The sequence below is a fragment of the Dendronephthya gigantea genome, unplaced genomic scaffold, assembly GCF_004324835.1.
Source record: "Dendronephthya gigantea isolate DGI-Jeju-01 unplaced genomic scaffold, DenGig_1.0 000277F, whole genome shotgun sequence".
NCBI classification, from domain to species: domain Eukaryota; kingdom Metazoa; phylum Cnidaria; class Anthozoa; order Malacalcyonacea; family Nephtheidae; genus Dendronephthya; species Dendronephthya gigantea.
In genome coordinates, this window is record NW_021163287.1 from 110,608 (window position 1) to 134,317 (window position 23,710).

A 23,710-nucleotide genomic window follows, 5' to 3' on the forward strand; every position below is an offset into this window, starting at 1 on the left:
TGAGTCGATCGTTCTGATACTACCTCACAGACAAATCTTTCACCCTGATCTCCGCAGTCCAACAAAAACATAAGTGTTGTCCTTCAGCATAAAACAGCTATCCTTCAATTTGGTAGAGATATGAGTGTAGCGCCAATCACATTGGTGTTTTTGCACAGAGTGCTTCAGTTCTGCTAGTCTTTTAACAACCTGGGCAATAGGGGACTTCGAACAAGTCGCTTCAACTGTTGCATAAAGTTCTCGAAGGGAAAGCATGATATTTCATTTAATGAAGAATGGAAATAGTCAACATCATCAGGCAAATGCAGAAGGTTGTGTACATTGTACACCACAAAGGTATCACCATACAGAGATTTGCAGTTACTCACAAAATTAGTTATTAACTCTCTTGCATACTGCAGATACGAGGTTCGCTTGGCAGTATTCATGTCAAGCATTATGGAAATAGCAATAGACAGAGAAAGAAAGTGCTGGTATAGTCTATCTGGTAAAATGCCTCTTAACACAACAGGCCCAGTATAAAGAAGAAACTGGCGAAACTCAGTAGCTTTCCAGCGATCAAGTTCAACCAACGACCTTGGTTGTCTTGCAAATTCACTTGGCATGTTTCCATGTAACAACATCAAGCTCTCGGATATTTGCAGTATATGTCTGGAAGACAGCTTGCAAATTTTTGGCCCATTTTTAAGGAAAGTGAGCAAGCGCCGAGTAACACCTAAACATACAAGGTGCATATAGTCAAGTGGAAACTGCTTAATGCATGAAACACCATGTGAAGCTAGGGAGGAAGCACTTTTTTGGTGGTGATGATAACTAAAATTCGAAAATTCAACATCAGTCCTTGGTGCAAAAACATCATCATCATTAAACACAACTCTGCCATTCCATGACCCCTTAATTTTACACCGCTCACAAGAGAAGTAGCCCGTGTGACCAACTATACCTTTTAAAAAACACTTGCAGGAGCATCACAACAAAAACACCTCAGATTAAAGGCAAGTTGCCTTCCTTCAAAATTTACACCATGAATTTTTAACTTATCAAGCTCTTCGATTAAATCATCAAGATAATCATCCACAGAACTTGGTTTAGAATTACCATAAAAGAGTGCAATAATAAAGACTTCAACCTTATTGAAATAACCTAAAATAGGCCAGAACTGGGAAGTGGAAGATTTAAACAATGGCAGCCCATCCACATTGATCATCAAATCAACTGTGGTGTGCTTTTCTATTAAAGATGCATTTTTCGAAAGAATATCAGTTATGCCAGCTTCAATCCCCAGGTATACATATTGCCCGCCACACTTAGATAAAGTAATTACTTCACGAGGGGTTTGCAAAAGGGTGCGACTGTCTTTCGGAAGGCAAAGTCCCTGCCCTCGAAGAATTTGAAGTAGCTCATTTACAGCAGTACGTTGGCATTTGTTTTTTGTTGCCCAGGTTGCAAGCTTCCCTCTCAATGTTTCTGATGGGAGTGATGGATCATTAGTATTTGGGAGTGAAGGATCATTAGGAGGTAAATTTCCTTCATGCTCATTTTCTGAAAAATCGGTATCAGAGTTTGATTCAGAGCTATATATCAGTTCAGGATTATCTGTATCACTATAATTTGATGACTCATCACTACAACTGTTTTGCAAAAGATCATTTGTATGACTTAAAGATTCAGGATTGTCTTCTTCATTGTCAGACGCTGCAAGAGCAATTGCTTCAGCAGAGAACTTTCTGTAACTACGCCAATAAGCCATATCATAGATTCAAGGTCCTACAATATTCAAAATGGTTGTTTCTATTGTAGAACATACTCCCATTATGTTACATATACTTACACAGTATCTAAAATATACAGGGAAGCATGCCTATAATACCCTTCCACTGTTCAATGGTTAATTCCTGCTGGGCAAGGATAGTACAAGGATGGGGATCTTGAGAAAACCCATTACTACACCAATTTCACATAAACTACAGGCCTGATGCACTCTCAGAGAAGACTATGGAAAAATTGAATTATAAATTAAACAGAAAATATCTCTCATTGATATGTGACTCGACATTATTTGTCCCAATATATATCCAAGGACAATTTCTTATACACACGTATGAAACAACAGTTTACCACTGCTGTATATAAGGGCAAGCAGTTTTAGCAGTTTAGCTTATGGCACAAAGGGTAGGATATAATACAAGTCACTGCCAAATGTCGTATTTCATACAATAAATTTCAGGTGTGTTATTTGTTTACACACAATAAGTTTATACGAAATAACCATAAAAAACACTTAGCATCAAGAAATACTAAGAAGTAACACATTAAATGAAAGGATTCCTAAGATATGGGACGGATTGCAATTTGCGAGACGAAGTGTTGCCGGTAAGCTTTCAATGGATGCCGTTGTCCGCCAACAGTATTTAAATAAGGATATGAAATTATGAATAAGGAAATTTATCCAAGATCACCTTTATTATTTATTAAAACTACAGGTATTCCCGCGCGACCAGTATGGCCTTATAAGATATTTCTTGCGCTATTTTTATTATTTTCTTGGATCGAACAAAACACTATAAACAATAATGACACCAACCTGTTTGTTTGATAATCCAATGATCCAATTCAATTACCACGACACCAATTCAACTACCACGACACCAATTCAATTATCCCCCGAACAAATCAATAAAATATAAACCCTCAGGCCCAAATCACTTATTAAAAAGCACTTGAAAATTGAAATTTGTAAACAGTAAACACGCCGCAACACAAAACGCTTTGATTGAAATTGTTTGTGCCGCTTCCGACTCGCGCCAGGCTTACGCGTGGCCGTGCACCATATAAGGTATTAGATACCAAATAAGTAGATAAAGGGATATTTCTGCTTTGCATAATCTATAAGCCTATAAGTTATAAGGGCACCATAGGCAGCCCAATAGCGATGGTTTTATTTGAAATAAAAGTGCACTAAAATATTGAAAATTAGAACAAAGCTTTCCGTATTTGATTCAATTGAAACATGTATCATTTATTCATGCTAACTAAAATCCTGACATCCTGTGTATTACGCAACGGGCGACTCGCGTGCCTGACAGTGTTCAGGCAATGTAGGCATTATATAGTATATATATTCCTAGGTAGGCAACTTCAATCCCGATATCGACATGGGACACATGCAAACAATCCAAAAATACTTCAATTTATCCCTAAAACTAAGCTAAAATAACAACAGAAATGAAATCTACGATAATTTACCACATCTGGCTATATTTTAATATTGAAAACAAATTATGGAAGCGAGAAAAATGCGAAAAGCTTTTAATATTTTACTCATTTTTTGAATGGGACGATGCTGGACCCGCGCTGTTGACTTTTGAGAACGTTTGAAAATGACGAATACGTAATCTGATTGGCTGTCTGAAAACCGTCAAATTTGCATACCGGGGGGATAGCACTCGGAGTCGGCAGAAAATGCAAGCGCGGGAAAAATCTAATTTTTATGCCAGTCTGAAATTACGGCCCTTTAAAATGTTTTTTATTAAATTATAAAGGTAATTTTGAAGGATATTGTCTGGAGGTGTATTTAATATGTGATTATTACGCAGCGTTTGTAAAAAGCGTAAAAAATGTAGCTCGGTTATAAGAAATATCTCGGACGTAACGTATACAGTAAGTATATTTAGTTTATAAAAACCTTATAATTTGCGTCGTGTTGCCTATGGTCTGCTTTCAAAACAAAATGATATACCTTTAAATATCTCGCGATGAACAGGCAACAATTTAAACTACAAAGCTACAATATGGGAAGGAGAAGACCAACGACAAAGTATACTGTCTCAACTCTGATTTTATATTGGTAAGTAATTTTTAGTAATGTTATATAAACATTTTGCAGTTAGATATTTAAGAAATACAATCCATAATTGTTTGGTTAAAAAGTACTTTCCTATCAGGGCTAACGTATATAAAGAAACATAATAAAATTATAGCATAATTGTCTAATAACACATTTGGGTTGAATTACTCAGATACAGTCCCTTATATGGCTTAAAATACTTTCTCACCAGGAATTATACGCATATAAAAAAAGCAAGTCTTCCTTTTTACGATTACCACACTCATGGGAAAGGGAAAGCTTAAAAATCTATACTTTTACCAATAACATAACGGCAGTAAATCTATGCTATTGCTATACACAGTAGAACATGAATTGTATAGGTGTATTAAACTTGAACTGTATTAAAAAAACTCACCAATAGACATATTACGACTTCTTTAAACGCTCTCAACCAAACTCTCTTTAGTCTTTTCTTTGCCAGCTACATCATGTTTATAAGAGTCCATGCGTATTAATGTTGATTTCACGACCATACATTTAATATTATGCAGGATAGTTGACGTGCGGCTTTTCACAAAGGGACCGAAAACAAAATCTTTGCTAAGTACTCGTCCAGAAAAACGCCATTTGAGTTGATCCATCAATTTTCTACCAATAGAATATTGCTAAAGGTTTCAGATGACACACAAGTAGGCAATTTCGTCAAGCAGGCAATCCATGAATCTGCAATAAATAAGGAAATCGAAAAAAGAACGGCTGAAAACCACATGAGCAATCGTCGATAAAAACATGAATAAACAAGATCGTAATGCCGAAGAAAACTAAATTTTTTTGTTCATTCATACCTTGCCAGCATTCTGTAGTTTTTTTCATAATTTGAGCCCCAGATCACTACGAAAAATGCATGAAAGCACGATTTTCGCTCATCGAACACTTTGCTGTTTGCCAAAACGTGTCTGTAATTTGATGGCGAAAACGGTCTGACCGGTTATATTCAAGTCAAATGACGTAACAAGTGCTGGGGAGGGTCACGTGCCAGAATGTTATAGTATACAGTTAATACAGCTAGAATGTTATATATATATAATACACAAACGCGACCTTGTTGGAAGGTTATCGAAATAATTGAAATACTTATAACTGTTTATTAAGTTTGCATGCATCCAATTTAACAAAATACACACATTATACTGATTATAGGAATAACTGGTGTCATGCATGAAAAATCAAAATATATAGTTCACACCCCTCACTTAGTCTTAGTTCATCTTAGTTGTTGTAGTTTATGTGAAATGATGAAAGTTTCTAAGTAGAGCTCTTTTTAGGATGCTTGGCAATTATGAGTACTGCGAAGGTTCTCAATATCCGTTAGAATGATTCATTCTGACATATCCAACGCTAATTTTAATGTCAATCCAAGACGGTGGGAGTAGTTATTAAAGATATTTGGAAAGAGAAGGTTAAAAGAATCACCTCAAACAGTTCGGGTCCTTCGCGATACATGCACTTACGAAAGCGTGAAATAATAATTCTGACACCGTTGTGATCACCAAATTTGACGAAGAGATATACAACGAATCGAAGCACTAGTATCAACGAGGAATGAAGATTGGGTGGTTGACAGAAAGTGTTTGGAAGAAGATGTTTTACTTTTGAGAAGGTGTTTGAAGAACAACGACATTAGCGTTGAGGGTCAGCGTTTGACCTCGGAAATAGCAATTACGTATCTCCACAGTCCATCACATTGAGCACTTGTGGTAAGGTTTTCCCCTTAAGGTTGTCGAGCACACAGATGAAATTACCGTGTCCTTTTCACAATCGAAATGCTCTCCGTCTGGTTGAAATGCTCCAAGACATGTTTTAGGTAAAGCTATATCCAATGGTGATTTTGATTCCATGGTTGTGCCAGTTTCGGGATCAAAGGTTGTTACAACTTCGTCGTCCATCAGGAAACGAGGACCGATTGTTTCTCTCTCGTGCTCTCTAATTACCTGCCAGACAAACGTCTTGTTTAAACTGTCAGTACGTTTATACATTGTTTCGCCGGAGAAATAACAAGAGGAAATGTAAAAGCAACGCACAAATTCCACATAACAAGTGCAATACTCGCTACCTGGAGAGAGAAGGGCTTCAAATGAAGATCACCAGCGAAAGGAAAAGGAGAAAAATGATTACGAGAGAAACGAGAAGGAAGGATGACGAGTTAATTCGGTTAAAAAACGAGAATGACAACGCAGACCTTGTGAAAATATTCCAATCTGTTGCTGATAAGAATGCTGTCCACCAGATATGGAGCATTGTTGGAAACAACAAGTAGAAACTTGCTGCTAAGTCGCTTGCAGAACTTGCTGCTGCTCGTTTCCTTCGTACATCATTTTTTCTCCTTTTCCTTTCGCTGGTGATCTTCATTTGAAGCCCTTCTCTCTCCAGGTAGCGAGTATTGCACTTGTTTATGTGGAATTTGTGCGTTGCTTTTACATTTCCTCTTGTTATTTCTCCGGCGAAACAATGTATAAACGTACTGACAGTTTAAACAGACGTTTGATTCTGGCAGGTAATTAGAGAGCACGAGAGAGAAACAAGTCGGTCCTCGTTTCCTGATGACGACGAAGTTGTAACAACCTTTGATCCCGAAACTGGCACAACCATGGAATCAAAATCACCATTGGATATAGCTTACCTAAACATGTCTTGGAGCATTCAACCAGACGGAGAGCATTTTCGATTGTGAAAAGTGACACGGTAATTTCATCTGTGTGCTCGACAACCTTAAGGGGAACAACCTTACCACAAGTGCTCAATGTGATGGACTGTGGAGATAACGTAATTGCTATTTCCGAGGTCAAACGCTGACCTCAACGCTAATGTCGTTGTTCTTCAAACACCTTCTCAAAAGTAAAACATCTTCTTCCAAACACTTTCTGTCAACCACCCAATCTTCATTCCTCGTTGATACTAGTGCTTCGATTCGTTGTATAATATCTTCGTCAAATTTGGTGATCACAACGGTGTCAGAATTTATTATTTCACGCTTTCGTAAGTGCATGTATCGCGAAGGACCCGAACTGTTTGAGGTGATTCTTTTTAACCTTCTCTTTCCAAATATCTTTAATAACTACTCCCACCGTCTTTGGATTGACATTAAAATTAGCGTTGGATATGTCAGAATGAATCATTTCTAACGGATATTGAGAACCTTCGCAGTACTCATAATTGCCAAGCATCCTAAAAAGAGCTCTACTTAGAACTTTCATCATTTCACATAAACTACAACAACTAAGATGAACTAAGACTAAGTGAGGGGTGTGAACTATATATTTGATTTTCATGCATGACACCAGTTTATTCCTATAATCAGTATAATGTGTGTATTTTGTTAAAATTGGATGCATGCAAACTTAATAAACAGTTATAAGTATTTCAATTATTTCGATAACCTTCCAACAAGGTCGCGTTTGTGTATTATATATATTATAACATTCTAGCTGTATTAACTGTATACTATAACATTCTGGCACGTGACCCTCCCCCAGCACTTGTTACGTCATTTGACTTGAATATAACCGGTCAGACCGGTTTTCGCCATCAAAATTACAGACACGTTTTTGGCAAACAGCAAAGTGTTCGATGAGCGAAAAATCGTGCATTTTCATGCATTTTTCGTAGTGATCTGGGCTCAAATTATGAAAAAAAACTACAGGAATGCTGGCAAGGTATGAATGAACAAAAATTTAGTTTTCTTCGGCATTACGATCTTGTTTATTCATGTTTTTATCGACGATTGCTCATGTGGTTTTTCAGCCGTTCTTTTTTCGATTTCCTTATTTATTGCAGATTCATGGATTGCCTGCTTGACGAAATTGCCTACTTGTGTGTCATCTGAAACCTTTAGCAATATTCTATTGGTAGAAAATTGATGGATCAACTCAAATGGCGTTTTCTGGACGAGTACTTTAGCAAAGATTTTTGTTTTCGGTCCCTTTGTGAAAAGCCGCACGTCAACTATTCCTGCATAATATTAAATGTATGGTCGTGAAATCAACATTAATACGCATGGACTCTTATAAACATGATGTATGCTGGCAAAGAAAAGACTAAAAGAGTTTGGTTGAGAGCGTTTAAAGAAGTCGTAATATGTCTATTGGTGAGTTTTTTTAATACAGTTCAAGTTTAATACACCTATACAATCATGATTCTACTGTGTATAGCAATAGCATAGATTTACTGCCGTTATGTTTTGGTAAAAGTATAGATTTTTAAGCTTTCCCTTTCCCATGAGTGTGGTAATCGTAAAAAGGAAGACTTGCTTTTTTATATGCGTATAATTCCTGGTGAGAAAGTATTTTAAGCCATATAAGGGACTGTATCTGAGTAATTCAACCCAAATTGTGTTTATTAGACAATTATGCTATAATTTTATTATGTTCTTATATACGTTAGCCCTGATAGGAAAGTACTTTTTAACCAAACAATTATGGATTGTATTCTTCTAAATATCTAACTGCAAATATGTTTATATAACATTACATAAAAATTACTTACCAAATATAAAATCAGAGTTGAGACAGTATACTTTGTCGTTGGTCTTCTCCTTCCCCATAATTGTAGCTTGTAGTTTAAATTGTTGCCTGTTCATCGCGAGATATTTAAAGGTATATAATTTTGTTTTGAAAGCAAGACCATAGGCAACACGACGCAAATTATAGGTTTTTATAAACTAATATACTTACTGTATACGTACGTCCGAGATATTTCTTATAACCGAGCTACATTTTTTACGCTTTTTTACAAACGCTGCGTAAATAATCACATATTAAATACACCTCCAGACAATATCCTTCAAAATTACCTTTATAATTTAATAAAAAACATTTTTAAAGGGGCCGTAATTTCAGACTGGCATAAAAATTAGATTTTTCCCGCGCTTGCATTTTCTTGCCGACTCCGAGTGCTATCCCCCCGGTATGCAAATTTGACGGTTTTCAGACAGCCAATCAGATTACGTATTCGTCATTTTCAAACGTTCTCAAAAGTCAACAGCGCGGGTCCAGCATCGTCCCATTCAAAAAATGAGTAAAATATTAAAAGCTTTTCGCATTTTTCTCGCTTCCATAATTTGTTTTCAATATTAAAAATATAGCAGTATGTGGTAAAATTATCGTAGATTTCATTTCTGTTGTTATTTTAGCTTAGTTTTAGGGATAAATTGAAGTATTTTTGGATTGTTTGCATGTGTCCATGTCGATATCGGGATTGAAGTTGCCTACCTTAGGATATATATATACTATAAATGCCTACATTGCCTGAACACTGTCAGGCACGCGAGTCGCCCGTTGCGTAATACACAGGATGTCAGGATTTTAGTTAGCATGAATAAATGATACATGTTTCAATTGAATCAAAATACGGAAAGCTTTGTTCTAATTTTCAATATTTTAGTGCACTTTTATTTCAAATAAAACCATCGCTATTGGGCTGCCTATGGTATGTTGTGAAACACAGAATCAGATCTTAGTAATAAGACAAAAATCTTATATGTTAAAAAATATTTTTGTATATACACCAAAATATGTGGTATAATTTCGGTATGTAATCACTAATCAGTCAGGCTTAAAAATAAGCATTACTTTCCATAAAATGGAGCTACGTGATTAGCTAAAATGAATATTTCAGCTGTCTGATTAGGGGTGGAATTTAAAATTTAAAAAGCAAAAATAAATGCGAAAATGAAAGTTAAATCGATATTGTTAGTAATAAAACATTTGCAAAGGGTTTCTGGTAAAACGAACTTTCTTTGGGTTTCTGAAAATGTGTACCACACGACTAATAGAAATTTCAAATTATTTTCAATTGCATAAGTTTTGCTGTATTGTCCTGTGCAGTGAAATACGAGACCCGGATAATATTCATCGTACTTCGAAACAAAAATGCAGCCACACAATTCAGGAAAGAAATTAGCCTTGGATTTTACATTAAAAATTAGAAATGCCGGAATACGCTAGTCAACGGCTTATTTTTTAAAAGCTTATTACCATTTTAGTAAACTAACACAGCAAATATACAAAATGTACCGGATATTACAAAATGAAACAAATATAAACATATTATTGTGAAACTTATTATGGTGAAAATGTTCGCGGAAGTACTTTGTACTCGCCCAAACACGGGATCGAAAATATCGTTTTTTGGTGAATGAATGGCAGCGCAGTAGCGAATTGTTTATTTGAACTAATAATGTAATGCACTATGACATTGAAAATTTGAACAAATCCCAACTTTGAAAATGCAATAGGCAACTATGCTTCGCGATCACTGACGTCACTGAACTAGCAACGTAACTGGACTATTTACTTTTTCTTTCAACAATATTTATTGGGGTTCCTATGGTCGAACGGACACAGAAAAGACATTTTGCCGAACAGACCATTTGCCGAAAATTGCGATACTTTCATTGTGAACACCCACGTTGTTTGTCAAATGCTTGGGTCATTAACGGTCATTGGCGGTGCATAACCATAACGAAAATTTGTTTGTGTAGCGGATGACTCATCTCTTTGGAATGTGTTTTTTAACCTATATAAAGGCAACAATTGAAGCACATTTTATTCTAGTATCATGGAATACATTCAAACTTCGCGGGGAAATCGCAACTGCTTTTCGAAGGTTATGTCTATGTTTTGGATAAGAAAAAAGAAGAATCGGCTTACTGGAGGTGCGAGAGACGTAAAGATTCTTTGGATGGATTGAGCAATGCTCAGAATTGATGTCTTGAATTTCTGGTCATGCCCAGTGCACGGCAGGCCACGGGTGGTCACATGGGTGGAACAATGTTTGGTTTATTTTATATTACATGATGTATCACAGAAGGCGATAGATCATGTGATTTATCTATTAATAACTTACAAAATCAATATAAATAGATATAAATAAATTTGGCAAATCCACAGAAAATGGCAGCATATATTTATAATGGAAAATACTTGAACACTGATTGGCAATTACTAAAACCAACAATAAATTAACTCCTACCATTTTCTGAAGATTTGGCTATTCTCAAAAGATCAACTGGAACTTCTAAATGCAACCATTATTAAACTTTCACCAACAGAGCATTTTTACAAAACATCTTGAATACTTAGGTTGTATTCAGAACATAAACCAAACATCTGAAGTTTTGTTTCTTTCGAGACAAAACAATCAATACATCTCTGTTTATTGCAACTGTGTGCTCGTAATCCTCCTCAATATCTTCAACACCTACTTCCTGTATGTGTCGTCCTGTTTGATTGTCATAGAAACCAACAACACCCTCTCCTTGCTTTGTAAGTTAAGGTAAAGAACCACCAGCAGATCAGCTCATAATCATAGTCAAAATCTTGAACAATCTCCATCTCCAGATATTTCAGGTCACCCTTAAACAAATTCTTAATTTTTCGCCCAGATTTAGTTTGGACAATGGTGGACGTTTTGGTTTCTGGGAGAAGTTGAGGGTAAACTGCTCTTCTGCTTTGACTGCTGAGTTTCTGTCAGAGGAGTTTAAACGCCTTAACTTTATACATCTAAATTAAAACACAATATATAGTCAGGGATGGATCCAAATTTTGTAGAGGGAGAGGTGCAGACCAGTTTGCAAGCATATAGGTTGGGTACAAATGCCAGCTATTCAAAGATATTAGAATGTATACTTATTCAAAAAATTACAAAAATGGGACCATAATGTGCTACACACAGATTATCAAAGAAAACTTAAACTTCCAAATACCCTAAAACCTACAACTTGGTTGACACCCAAATTTGTACCCCTCCTTCACTCCCTGGACCAGAGGGGGTGTTCAGCACCTTACACCCACCCAGTAAATCGATTCATTAATATTATTATAATTTCTAATGCTTCTTACTCCTTGCAAAAAATCGCAATTATATTCCAGTGTACTCACCGAAGATATGGTGGTGCTATGAATAATACCCGTCCGCATATCTGGATGAAAAATGCCTTTCTGTACCAAAATATGGCATCATCAATGTTGAGGATACCATTCTCTGCCAAAGTATGATCTCTGACTGAATGAACTTGAAATACATAATTAATGTTTGACACATAATGCCATGGAAATCCACCAAAACTTAATTCATGATCACTGCTTTTCACCTCAAGTAGCACAGGTGGTTTCTCAAACAGTGAAACATTAACCGGTAACCCAAGTGGAGCATCCCAACAATACCGCCAGCAAATTGGTCATCTATTTCAGGCAAACACAAATTGTTTCCAGGTTGTATCTGCTCGCCCACCTTCAATGGCATGTATGGTTCTTCAGGATATCTTCCAGACTGAAAAATTGGAGTTTTTGCCTTTGATACATTACCACTAGCATACCATCACGAACCACAGCATTGCAAATGCCCTTACCAAAGATCTTTTGAGATATTGGTAGCATGCATATGAACTCTAGTGGAGTCATGGTAAAAATAGCAATGTATAACAAGACTGGGTCCGACTGTGGTGGAGTACGCTGCGTGACATGCGCACTACTTCCTTGTGGTAATAGAGTAGACTTGCACCACAAGCCTCTCAAGGTCTGTCTCCCAGTGCAAATACTTGAATTTTCGACTGGGTATAAATAAATTTGCTTCAAACTTTCTCCAGTGTTGAAGTCGAAAACTTTCAAGTAATTGTCGCCGTTACCCCGACGGAATACGGACCATGAACGTAGAACGTTCCTTGAAGTTTGCAAAATGTCTCCTGTTCGATTGGACATTCGTAAACTAGCATTTCTTCTGTCTTAATCTCGTTGCTGAGTGCGTTGGGTGTTTCGTACATTGTAGACAATCCTTGGCCTTCTTTTCACATGCGTTAAATCAATGGAAGTTCTGTAGTAGTTGGTATACAGTCGTTCACCAATATATACAATTGGTGCCTTTGAATCAATTTCACTGACTTTTTCAAATTTTCTGCTAGACTCGATCATTGTTCTAACCATACGAACATCTTGTTGCACATTAGTTCCATAGATTTGACGATAAATAACGGCCTTGAAAATGCTTGAATACTTTTTTTCCGAGTAAAATAAGCCATGATTTCCAGGATTTTTGATGCAACATACCTTCACATGACATGACGTATCACCACACAGATGACCTAAGTAGCGCTGGCGCACAAAGGCCGCGACGTTCGAATGTTGATGAGTTCTTCTCTGGTAATATTTGACAATTTGAAAGAAAATTTTATAAACTTAATCTAAATTGTATCGCGATGAGCAAGGCCCATCCACCCGAGCTGAAAAAGTATGTATATTACCTTTATCCTATATCACTTTTGATGTATATATTCACAAAAAGCGCTTTACCTGAAGCGAGATATTTGCCATAGAAAAGAGGTCTTTTGACGCACGACTCCATCCGAATGCATTATGATATACTTCCCTGGATACGCGCTAAAAGATTGTAAATCCTCTTTTCAGGTACATGGACAAGAAATTATCAAGTAAATATTCAATCGAGATTACCTGCATCATCTCAAAACAAAGCTTCTAGGAAAAAAAATATAGATTTGATCTAACGACAGCTGAGCTAATGTATTGTGATTTTCTAGTTAAGATCAATGGTGGTCGACACGTAACTGGGGTTCTTCGAGCCCCATTTGATCCGTTCATGAACATCGTTCTCGATGAGGCCGTTGAGAACGTCTCATCTAGTGAGAAACATAATATTGGCATGGTGGTAAGATATAAAATAAGTTCAAATTATCGATAAGAATAAATCTTGCTGCCATCTTGTTTGTCCAGATTCATTGCTCTGATTGGCTGGATTTGTCACTCCAAATCCGTATATAATTCAGTGAAGTATAAAAACACGAGCCACATTCTCAGCACTGTAGATTTTAAGCATCGCATGATGTGCAATCCAGGTTTATTCACGAGGCTTTCAACCCTCTCCTTACATACATACTGTACATGACCTCATTTTCTTCTCATTTCCAGGTTATTCGTGGTAATAGCATAGTAATAATGGAGGCTTTGGAAAGAGTATAGCGTTTCCAGGATTATCTTTGAGTGACTGGTGTAGAATATGAGCACTGTAATATAAACTGTACAAAATGAAACCATTTGACCTTGGCTTGCCTGACTCTTTCATGATAGATCTTGATTAAAACACAGGCTGAAAGAAGTGTATTGCTAAATTTGACCAAACATTTTGTATTTTTTAAAATAAAATAAACACTGGAAAACAACTTGATGTATCCTCAGAAGTTCTATTGTGGCAAGAGTAGATACTGCTAATTTGTAACAGTATTTGTACTTTTTCTATTGTGTTGAACTCCTGTCAAACTAACCTTGCTCAATTGGGTGTTCCTGTAAAAATATTGATCAAAAACAAATACACTGCTACTTGTTCATAACAGGTTGAAAGGAACCATGCCAAATTAGGGTGTCTTGGCCAATGCAGTTACTTGTAAAAAGATGATTTTTACAAACAGTCCAAGTCCATTTTGCTGAAGACTCTTTGTACTGACAAGACTACCAAAATATTTCACGTAGATGTCGCTTGATGCAACCTACAGCACGTAAGCTCTGCGCATGCCTATTGACAGCTATGTCCATGTGTTTCCTGTGGAAGCTCTTTAGCTTCTGGAACAGGTTAATCACTGAAAATGTGCTTCTAAAATGCGATTAAGACGAATTACACGTTAATACCAACTTGATCCTCTTTCTAATTCATCAACAATTGCTTTGCAAAGACGTGGACTTTGTTTGCGCAACCTTGATACCTGGGATTTCAATCGAAATAATTAGAAGGCGTGACTGTTTATTAGTTCAATTGGAATTCAATTAAGACTCAAAGTTCGCAAACACCCAGTGCAATTACGAAGCTATCTTAATCCCGAATTTCAAGTTATATTTAGATCATATTACTGGACTCAAAATATGCTGAGGTTGGAAAAGGAAGATAAACATTAAGGAAGATTAATAAATTAAGTATATCTATTTAAACGTTGGTATTCCTAAAGTCAAAACGCTTTATGTTCAAGAATTATTTAGGGTAGTGAAAATGTACGTGATAAATGAATATCACCCCTGATTCTCTAAAGCTTTAAAAATCATGATAAACATCTTGACAATGCATTTGAGCCATCATGTAGAAAACGTCTATTATTACAATTATAGCTACACTTAAATTATTATATTATGTCAATGTTCTCTTGTGCTATAATTTCTATAATATAGAATTGTACCTAGTTCCCAGGATATTCGCTCTGCGAACACTGGACAGAACAAGTATCCTGGGGTATGATTGTTAATATACTATAAAAGCAATTTTTCAAATTGATTACACCTACGTTTGCATGATGGGTAAAAATTTTTGGGTAATACGTTTGCTTTCGTTGATATCAAAAAAATTTGAATCAATCACCGCTGTCGTGATCACGTCATAGAAACTGATATGAAATAGTCCAGTGTGTAAAGGCCTATTTAGACTACACGATAAGTTGTATGCAATTATCATTCTGACAAATGCAAAAGAGTGCCTATGCCACAATCTTCATTCAATTTTGTTCAGGTTAGAATTTAAAGTGTGACATTTGTACGTGTGTTCACACGTTCACATACGCCAGGGTACGAATCGTATACGACAAATCGCATAGTGTAAATGCACGGGCCTTAACATTTGCTCACACCTTCGTAGAAAAACTTTAAATCTTTTATTACTTCGCATAACCACCTTAAAGTTGGCTCCATGGACATAAACAAGCTTTTCGATTCCTGCCGCAAATAGTTGCACATTTCACCACTGCTTTGGTTCATGTTTAAAACTAAAAGAGTTGTTTATGATTTTTGTTCGAGTATCACCTCTGGCTTCAAACACTTTCAACCACATTTATTCGATGCCTTCAATCAATTCCCATGAAATCTTCGCGACAGCAAGGAAATAAAATTTGATATGAAATTTGTCAAGGAATATTAATTGCTCGACTGTGAAGGAGCTTCTTCAAAGTTAAGCTGAGGCGCTGTTAGGTATGCAATCACAGATTTGATTCACCTGATGAAAACTACGTTAAAACTTAGCTTACCCAGGCCCCTCCGAAGGTCCCCGACGGTCTACGAAGCCAGGAATTGTTATATTTAGTGTTACCTTCATTTTTATTAATCAATTTTGAGCATTTGGGCGAAGTCTTCCTGTTTCTGTTGCCTTAGTTCAGGTTTTACCTTCGTCCTCTTCAGCTGACCATCCCTGTGGAGAGAAAAAAGTGATCTATTAATCAGCTCGTTGTCGAATACAGCTTAACATTACTAACTCTTTAAGTTTTTTTTAAATAGTTGTTCTACCACATTTGATCTAATGAATGCAGCAGAGGGAACAAACTCTGCAGGCATTCATCTTAAATTCAAGACACCAATTGAGCAAAAAAGACTTTTCTATAACAAAATCCTTCAACTTTATGGATTAGTAGTGTGTATTGTGATGCAGGACAGAACATCGAGCAAATCACGTACCATATTAAATCGACCAGTCCCCCCTGTCTTGCGATATCAGCTTTTACTCTGTTCGCAAACTGAATAGCAGTTTCATTTTCGTGTCTTGTCACGGGGGGGAGGTACCAAACGTCACAGACCAACGCCCAACTTGACATAATATCCAGTAAGTAATGAACCATAGAATATTGACTTGAATTCCAGAATGCGTTCGAAAAAAGCGGGTCATACTACACGTGCAACAGAATGAGAAAGAAGACCGCGGTAAAGTGGGCACTACATTTCTTTTTAGTACATTTTACATGAAATTACTGTACAACGAGGGTAAAATTATTCAATACTGTCTGCCAACAGAAAAGTGGCCTCATTTTATATAATAGTAAATTACTTTTTTCGTACCTTTATTGCAACAGGATAAATCGTTCCGCCGATTTCAAAACTGCCTTTCTTGAACATCATAACGGAGGTGTTATTGATGCAAGTTCCTGGAAAACGCATTACAGTCAAATTTTTAGACCGTTTGATGGAATTTGGTTAATAAACTGAAGCACAGGATTCTTCGTACCTTCTGGAAATATAAGCATGGGATCTTTGTTCGGATCTTCAACATGTTCTCGCAGCCTAAAAGTTGAATATTTTGAATTAAAGATGGATGGGGAGATTATTTTCCGTGCCCCAAAATATAACCCTCCGATCGATATCCAGCCCTTCTCTACAAAGAGCCACTACCCTGGGTAGCATTCCCCTAAACAAAAATCTACCTCTTCGCCACGGTTAACCGGTCCTTCATTTCAGATCTTTCAAACCAAATATGATCTTGCACGTTCGACAAAGATTTTTGCATAAAGCCAAAGAGACCACCTTGGTTTTGACCAACCTATGTATACGAAAAGTGGACACAGACGTAACACAATGAACACTGTAACCACTGTAATATCCGCATACCTTGTCAACAGTGCTGCCGCTTGGACTCAGCACGTGTAAATGTTTACATCGACTTTCATGCTTTAATAGTATTCCGCGTAGGTAGAGCACTTTTAACATCTTTGAGGCTTTTCTCAAAGATCAACAACTATCTTGTCCGCAAGTAATTATTGCTCTCATATATGAAAACATCTTGCCTCTGAGAGCTCAAAAGGACAACTGGTTTCGTACGGGACATAATCGATAATCATAAACATGAATTTCAACATCATGTGGTAACAAAGTCCAGAACCAGAACATATGCAATGACGTGAGGATATAGCTTAAAAGATGGAGAACTTACAAAAGAATAGTTTCCATCACAGGCCAGCATAATGGCATCAATCCTGAGGGCCTTCGTCACCTTAGGTCGAAACGTCGAGAAGTGTTTTGTCTATTTTAAGCAGTTGTTATACCACATTTCACACACATGTAGTTTCATATTTCATTGTTAGCGTCCTTTTCACATTTGTATTCCACCCGTTGAAGGCTATAGACAGATATAGACTGACGTTGAGGACTATAGCCAAAAGCTTGTGATAAATTAGTATTTCAATCAGAGAACGTTTTTCAAAAAGTATTTTATTTATTTATTTAAAACGCATTAAAACCAGATGACCTGGTTATATTATTGAAATAGAAATATAGATAATTGTGAAAATTCTATAGAATCACTAATGTCACGTTAAATTCTTCTTAGACTTGTCGTTAATTATTGTTTGACAATTGTCTACCTAAGTCCTCTTTAGGATGAGGTGGTAATGAAACTACTTGAATGAAATCTGTATATTGCATCTGAAGATCGAGTCTTATCATTCCACTACTTTTGGCCTCAAAAACACCCGAAAATTATTTGAAGTTTTAGTTATTTTCTTTCTCCAAAAAATGTCATCAATGTCCTTATTGTTGAAATCGTGCAATCAACGTCACAGTTACGTATTGTTATTTTTTATTCCAATTTAAAGACATCCGTAAAGAATTTCGTCGTCATCCTGTCAGTCAAACTATTTCTCGTGGAGGACAATTGACATGAACTTGCAATCCACCTCGTGCGAAGCCTAGACCTAAATTACGATGGTTAAAGGATGAGAGAAATGTTGATGTTGACGGAACTCGAGTTTTGCTCGAGGAACGCTCACAAAAATTGATTGTTAAGCATTTTAAGAAAGATGACGAAGGAAGTTATAGATGGGAAGCCACGAATGTTGCTGGAAGGATACTCAGTAATCCAGCTATTATTACGAGTACAGGTTAGAAAGATTTCACGATATTACTGTATTCTCGCAGTCTTGTAGCCTGTTGTTGCTGACGCAGCGAGCGAGCCTGAAGCGAGCGAGCAAGTCAGCAATTCTAATTCGTACAGGGCTCTGAAAGTAAGATTTTACTTCCGTTTTTCGGACCAGAATGAATTGCTGTTAACCGACCAGAATGCACCACTGTGCACTGCTGTTAACTGACCAGAATGCTTTGCGTACGTGATGCTATAAATATAGGGAATCTGAGTAGTCGACTTAGTTGATTTACCTACAATCCCATGCAATATAATATGTGCCACCATGAGTTTTCAATGTTGATCCCCCTTCCCCCTATCCCAATGTTGTATTTTAACAGTTAATGAAGACTAACACCTCGAATAGTGAAAACCATCACTACCCAACATTGAAACAGGGTGTGGGAATATGTGGTGTCTCGTTAATTTTGCATAAGATTGTCTTGAGCGGGAATGTTTGGAATGCAGACGATTAATAAGTACAGTTTTTAATAGACTACCACTTCGTCAAGTTCTTTTATCACGATTAAACGTAGAGAAATGTAACGGAACACGATGAAAAATTATTACATTTGTTAAAGTATTATATTAATGGTACAATTTTATATATGTGGCAATAAAATGCATGTTTGTTGGTAAAAAACATAGGCATGACATAAAAATTGCTTAATGGGCCCTTAATTAACGAAAATTGTGAAGTAATTTAGCTTATTAATTTTTACCTTGGAAGAGGCCAAAAATCTTCTATATTTGAAGCATGTGGTCATGAAATCTAAAAAGGTTAAAAAATGTCTCAATTATGCGCTAAAAATTCCGTAATTCAGACGCGATCGAATGAATTAACAGAATAATTTGTTAATTGTCAAATTAATACCGCATATCCGGAGGCTATAAACATTGGAACGGGGCGTCTCGATCATGACCACTTAAGATTTTATTCAGTGAGAACATGAATAAATTTCGACATACTTTTTAATTGGAGAACTCGGTGGATTTCCATATAGGACGAGACAATCGTGTTTTTAAATTTGTCTTCACGTGGCTAGATTTCTCACATTGGAACCAAATATTTCATCTCCAAATGAAAGGACCATTCGTACGTTTTGCATGGTCTATCGCTAATCTTCGTTGTATGTAGCTTATAGTAAATATAGAAAAACTTTTATTACCTTGGAAGAAAACAAAAAGCTTCTATATTTTCAGCATTTCGTCATGAAATCTAAAAAGGTTATGAAAAGTTATAAAATTATGGGCTATATTCCGCAATTCAGACGAAATCGAATGAACATAAGAATTTGTTAATTGTCATATTTATGCCGTATGTCCTGAGGCGAAACATTGGAACGGGGTCTCTCGATTATGACCACTTAAGATTTTACTCAGTGAGAGCAAAATAAATTTTTAAATATGTTTTTTAATTGGAGATCGAACTCGGTGGAATGGCATATAGCACGAGACAATTGTGTTTTAAAATTTGTCTTCCTGTGTCTGTATTTCTCACATTGCGACCATTTATTTCATCCGTACATGAAAGGACCATTGGTACATTTTGGTCTATCCCCAATCTTTCTTGTATAGAGCTTTTAGTAAATACAGCGAATATTTTATCTGAAAACAGTTGCTTCAACTGGCCTATTGTACCTTGGATGAGGAAAAAAACTTCTATACTTGCAGTACTTCGTCATGAAATCTAAAATGGTTATAAAATGTCATAAACTATGGGTAATATACAAATCATCCGAAACATCACAGAGCCCTCCCATTGGAGATATGTTGAATCTACCGAAAACCCAGCTGATATAGCAACAAGAGGGAAAACAGCTAAGCACTTAATGGAGTCAACATGGTTTGAAGGCCCAGAATTTTTGAAGAATATAAACCCATCGGAAATCGTTCACCAAGAAATCAATCCTGAAGAATATCCAATCGACGACAAAGATCCAGAGATTCGAGTAAACACCAACATTTACACCACAGAACTGTGCAAAATTAGAGGTTTGGGCTCGGACAGATTCACCAAGTTTTCTAGCTGGATTTCTCTTAGAAGAGCGATAACCAACCTTCTAATTAAAGTGAAATCTACGAAGACTCGAAGCCAAAATTCACCATCTGGAAACCAAAAGACTGCCCAAGACCAGTCAACCCTACCATCAGTTGTACAACAGCTAAGAAATCCTTCTGTCGCAGAATCAAGGCAGAGCGAGATGGTGATGATCAAAACCGTCCAAGGAGAAGCGTATGCTGAAGAAATCACTACCCTCCAATCGTCTCAGGATACAGTTTCACCAAAATCCAACTTGTATGCTTTAGATCCATTTCTCGATGATGATGGAGTTCTTCGTGTTGGAGGCCGATTGAAACAGGCGGACCAGATGTTTCAAGAAAAACAACCCGCTCTAATACCGAAAGGATGTCATTTAGCAAAGCTGGCCATAATGCATCATCATAAGAAAGTTTACCACCAAGGAAGACAGATCACCCATAGCGCTGTAAGACAAGCAGGTTGTTGGATTGTCGGGGCAAAGAGACTGGTTTCAAAACTCATCAGTCAATGTATAACGTGCAGAAAACTCAGAGGGAAATTAATGACCCAGCATATGGCTAACCTACCTTCCGACAGACTAGAAACACCACCACCATTCACAAATGTTGGTTTCGACGTATTCGGACCGTGGCAGATACGTACAGCAAGGCTAAGAGGAGGGGCCGCAAACTCAAAAAGATGGGGTTTGGTTTTCACTTGTCTGAACAGTCGAGCGATCCATATCGAAGTTTTGGAGACCATGGAATCGGCTAGTTCCTTTATTTGCGCCCTTCGAAGATTCTTCGCCATTCGTGGACCACCGTCGCTTCTGAGGTGTGATCGGGGAACGAATTTCACTGGAGCAAAATCAGATGCAAGAGATGAATCAGAAGATGATAGCGAAGTACACTGCGGAGCAAAATTGCGAATGGATTTTCAACCCCCCACATGCTTCACATTTTGGTGGAATATGGGAGAGACAATTAACACTATTAGACGAGTCCTTGATGGAATGTTTATAGATCTCGGACCTTCCCAAATTACACATGAGCTCTTGGTCACTCTTATGGCAGAAGTAACAGGAATTGTGAACTCACGTCCTATTTCTACTGTGCCATCCGACGCAGATCAACCTCAACCCTTAACCCCAAACATGCTACTAACAATGAAGACAAGACCACTTATTTCACCACCTGGAGTTTTCACTTCCCTCGACCTATATTCCCGTAGACACTGGAGAAGAGCACAGTATTTAGCTGACCAATTTTGGTCTCGATGGAAGAGTGAATATCTACAAAACCAACAAAGGAGATCAAAATGGAACGAACGTAATCGAAATTTAGCCGTAGGAGATATCGTCTTGATTAAAGATGAGACACATCGTAGTGAATGGTCTCTTGGAAGGGTGGTTGATGCAATCACAAGTGAAAATGACCGACTAGTTCGAAAAGCAAGAATCGTAAGTTGGAAAGATGGGGAAAAGAAATCATATCTGAGACCAATTAACCAATTGGTATATTTAATGAGTACATGAACAAATTCTATAAGTAATAATAGCAAGAACAAACTTTAGCTTATTCTTGGACGAGGAGTGTCACGACTAGGTAATTAGCATGTTAATTACTTTATGGACGCGGGGGCGATGCTATAAAACGCCCTAAAATGCATTGACTTTACTCTTGTTTTAACGCTACCGAACGTTAGTCACTATCCTTCAAGCAAACTTTATCGGGGAAACGGGGAATATTGTATGCGGAGTTGGAGAACTTATTCGTCTAGTCCTAGCAAAGATGTAAGCTACCGTGGTTTATGTTTGTTATACGTTTGTTTGTCTTGTCTATATTCCATCTCATATGTGAATATTATAGCTATCTTGCAATCGCTTTTTATAGTTTTCACCGACTGGTTATTAAATAAATTTTACACCGCACAAAGTAGAGCATATTTGGTTTGCCTGTCTGGTTGACACTTCGTTCCCGTCAGCAGGGACACGACAACGCATAAATCAACCTACCCCCCGTAAAGTTTACACTATGACTGACTGACTGTCTGACTTACTGACTCGTTTGAATTTTCGCCACTCATCACAATACTGCAAAGTTTCTCAAACTTTGCACTAAAAAGGTTATGAAAAGTTATAAAATTATGGGCTATATTCCGCAATTCAGACGAAATCGAATGAACATAAGAATTTGTTAATTGTCATATTAATGCCGTATGTCCTGAGGCCAAACATTGGAACGGGGTCTCTCGATTATGACCACTTAAGATTTTACTCAGTGAGAGCAAAATAAATTTTTAAATACGTTTTTTAATTGGAGAACTCGGTGGAATGGCATATAGTACGAGACAATTGTGTTTTAAAATTTGTCTTCCTGTGTCTGTATTTCTCACATTGCGACCATTTATTTCATCCGTAGATGAAAGGACCATTGGTACATTTTGGTCTATCCCCAATCTTTCTTGTATAGAGCTTTTAGTAAATACAGCGAATATTTTATCTGAAAACAGTTGCTTCAACTGGCTTATTGTACCTTGGATGAGGAAAAAAATCTTCTATACTTGCAGTATTTCGTAATGACTAAAATGGTTATAAAATGTCATAAACTATGGGCTATATTCCGCAATTCAAGGCCGGTTTACACGATAAGCGTTTTGGGCACGGCACCCCTGAAAACAGGCACCCGTGTCCAAAATTTTCGGCACGGCACCTCAGCGTTTTACCGTGTAAACGGGACAAAAATCAGCACAGGTGCCGAAAAATTAGACGTGCCGAGACTTTCTCACGAGGTAGTCTCGGCACGTCTACCCAGAGGTGCCGTGCCAATAAATGGAGAAGAATAGAAATGTGTTCGACAACGAGCATGCGCAAAACAATTCCAGCATGGCGGCAAGCGGCGAAAAAATACAACTTACAAGTAAGGAAGAAAAGCAAGGTGAAAAAGAAATTTTAAATAACACAAAAACACGTAAAAATCGTGGTGTCCTGTGGCAAGACGATGCAACAAACTTTTTAATTGACGTTTGGGACGAGGAAGTTATCCAACTGCAGTTGGAAAACTGCAAGACGTCAAAACCGTTAGTGCAAGTCGACGGTCAGCGGGTATAGATTTTCTCATGGTTGTATCTCTTCTAGATATTTGTCCACGTATTTC

The 23,710-nt window shown here is 37.1% G+C and overlaps 3 protein-coding genes and 1 pseudogene across 3 annotated transcripts; 1 reads left to right on the top strand and 3 right to left on the bottom strand.

Moving 5' to 3' along the window:
• Positions 1-65: 65 nt before the first annotated feature.
• Positions 66-2,784, bottom strand: LOC114541236. Its single transcript, XM_028561217.1, has 2 exons — positions 2,585-2,784; positions 66-1,767 (listed from the first exon to the last, which is right to left on the bottom strand). Exon 2 carries the CDS (start codon positions 1,748-1,750, stop codon positions 947-949), a length of 804 nt encoding a protein of 267 aa, XP_028417018.1. The 5' UTR covers positions 1,751-1,767; positions 2,585-2,784; the 3' UTR covers positions 66-946.
• An 8,026-nt stretch (positions 2,785-10,810) lies between these two features.
• On the bottom strand, positions 10,811-12,585 carry LOC114541249 (annotated as a pseudogene).
• A 431-nt stretch (positions 12,586-13,016) lies between these two features.
• Positions 13,017-14,062, top strand: LOC114541241 (small nuclear ribonucleoprotein G-like). The gene is made up of 4 exons (XM_028561221.1): positions 13,017-13,111; positions 13,288-13,310; positions 13,419-13,546; positions 13,807-14,062. Exons 1-4 carry the CDS (start codon positions 13,080-13,082, stop codon positions 13,855-13,857), a joined length of 234 nt encoding a protein of 77 aa, XP_028417022.1. The 5' UTR covers positions 13,017-13,079; the 3' UTR covers positions 13,858-14,062.
• Positions 14,063-15,938: 1,876 nt separating this feature from the next.
• Positions 15,939-17,637, bottom strand: LOC114541240 (glycerol-3-phosphate acyltransferase 4-like). The gene is made up of 6 exons (XM_028561220.1): positions 17,567-17,637; positions 17,061-17,176; positions 16,865-16,920; positions 16,699-16,784; positions 16,321-16,529; positions 15,939-16,057 (listed from the first exon to the last, which is right to left on the bottom strand). Exons 1-6 carry the CDS (start codon positions 17,594-17,596, stop codon positions 15,970-15,972), a joined length of 585 nt encoding a protein of 194 aa, XP_028417021.1. The 5' UTR covers positions 17,597-17,637; the 3' UTR covers positions 15,939-15,969.
• Between the last annotated feature and the right edge of the window lie 6,073 nt (positions 17,638-23,710).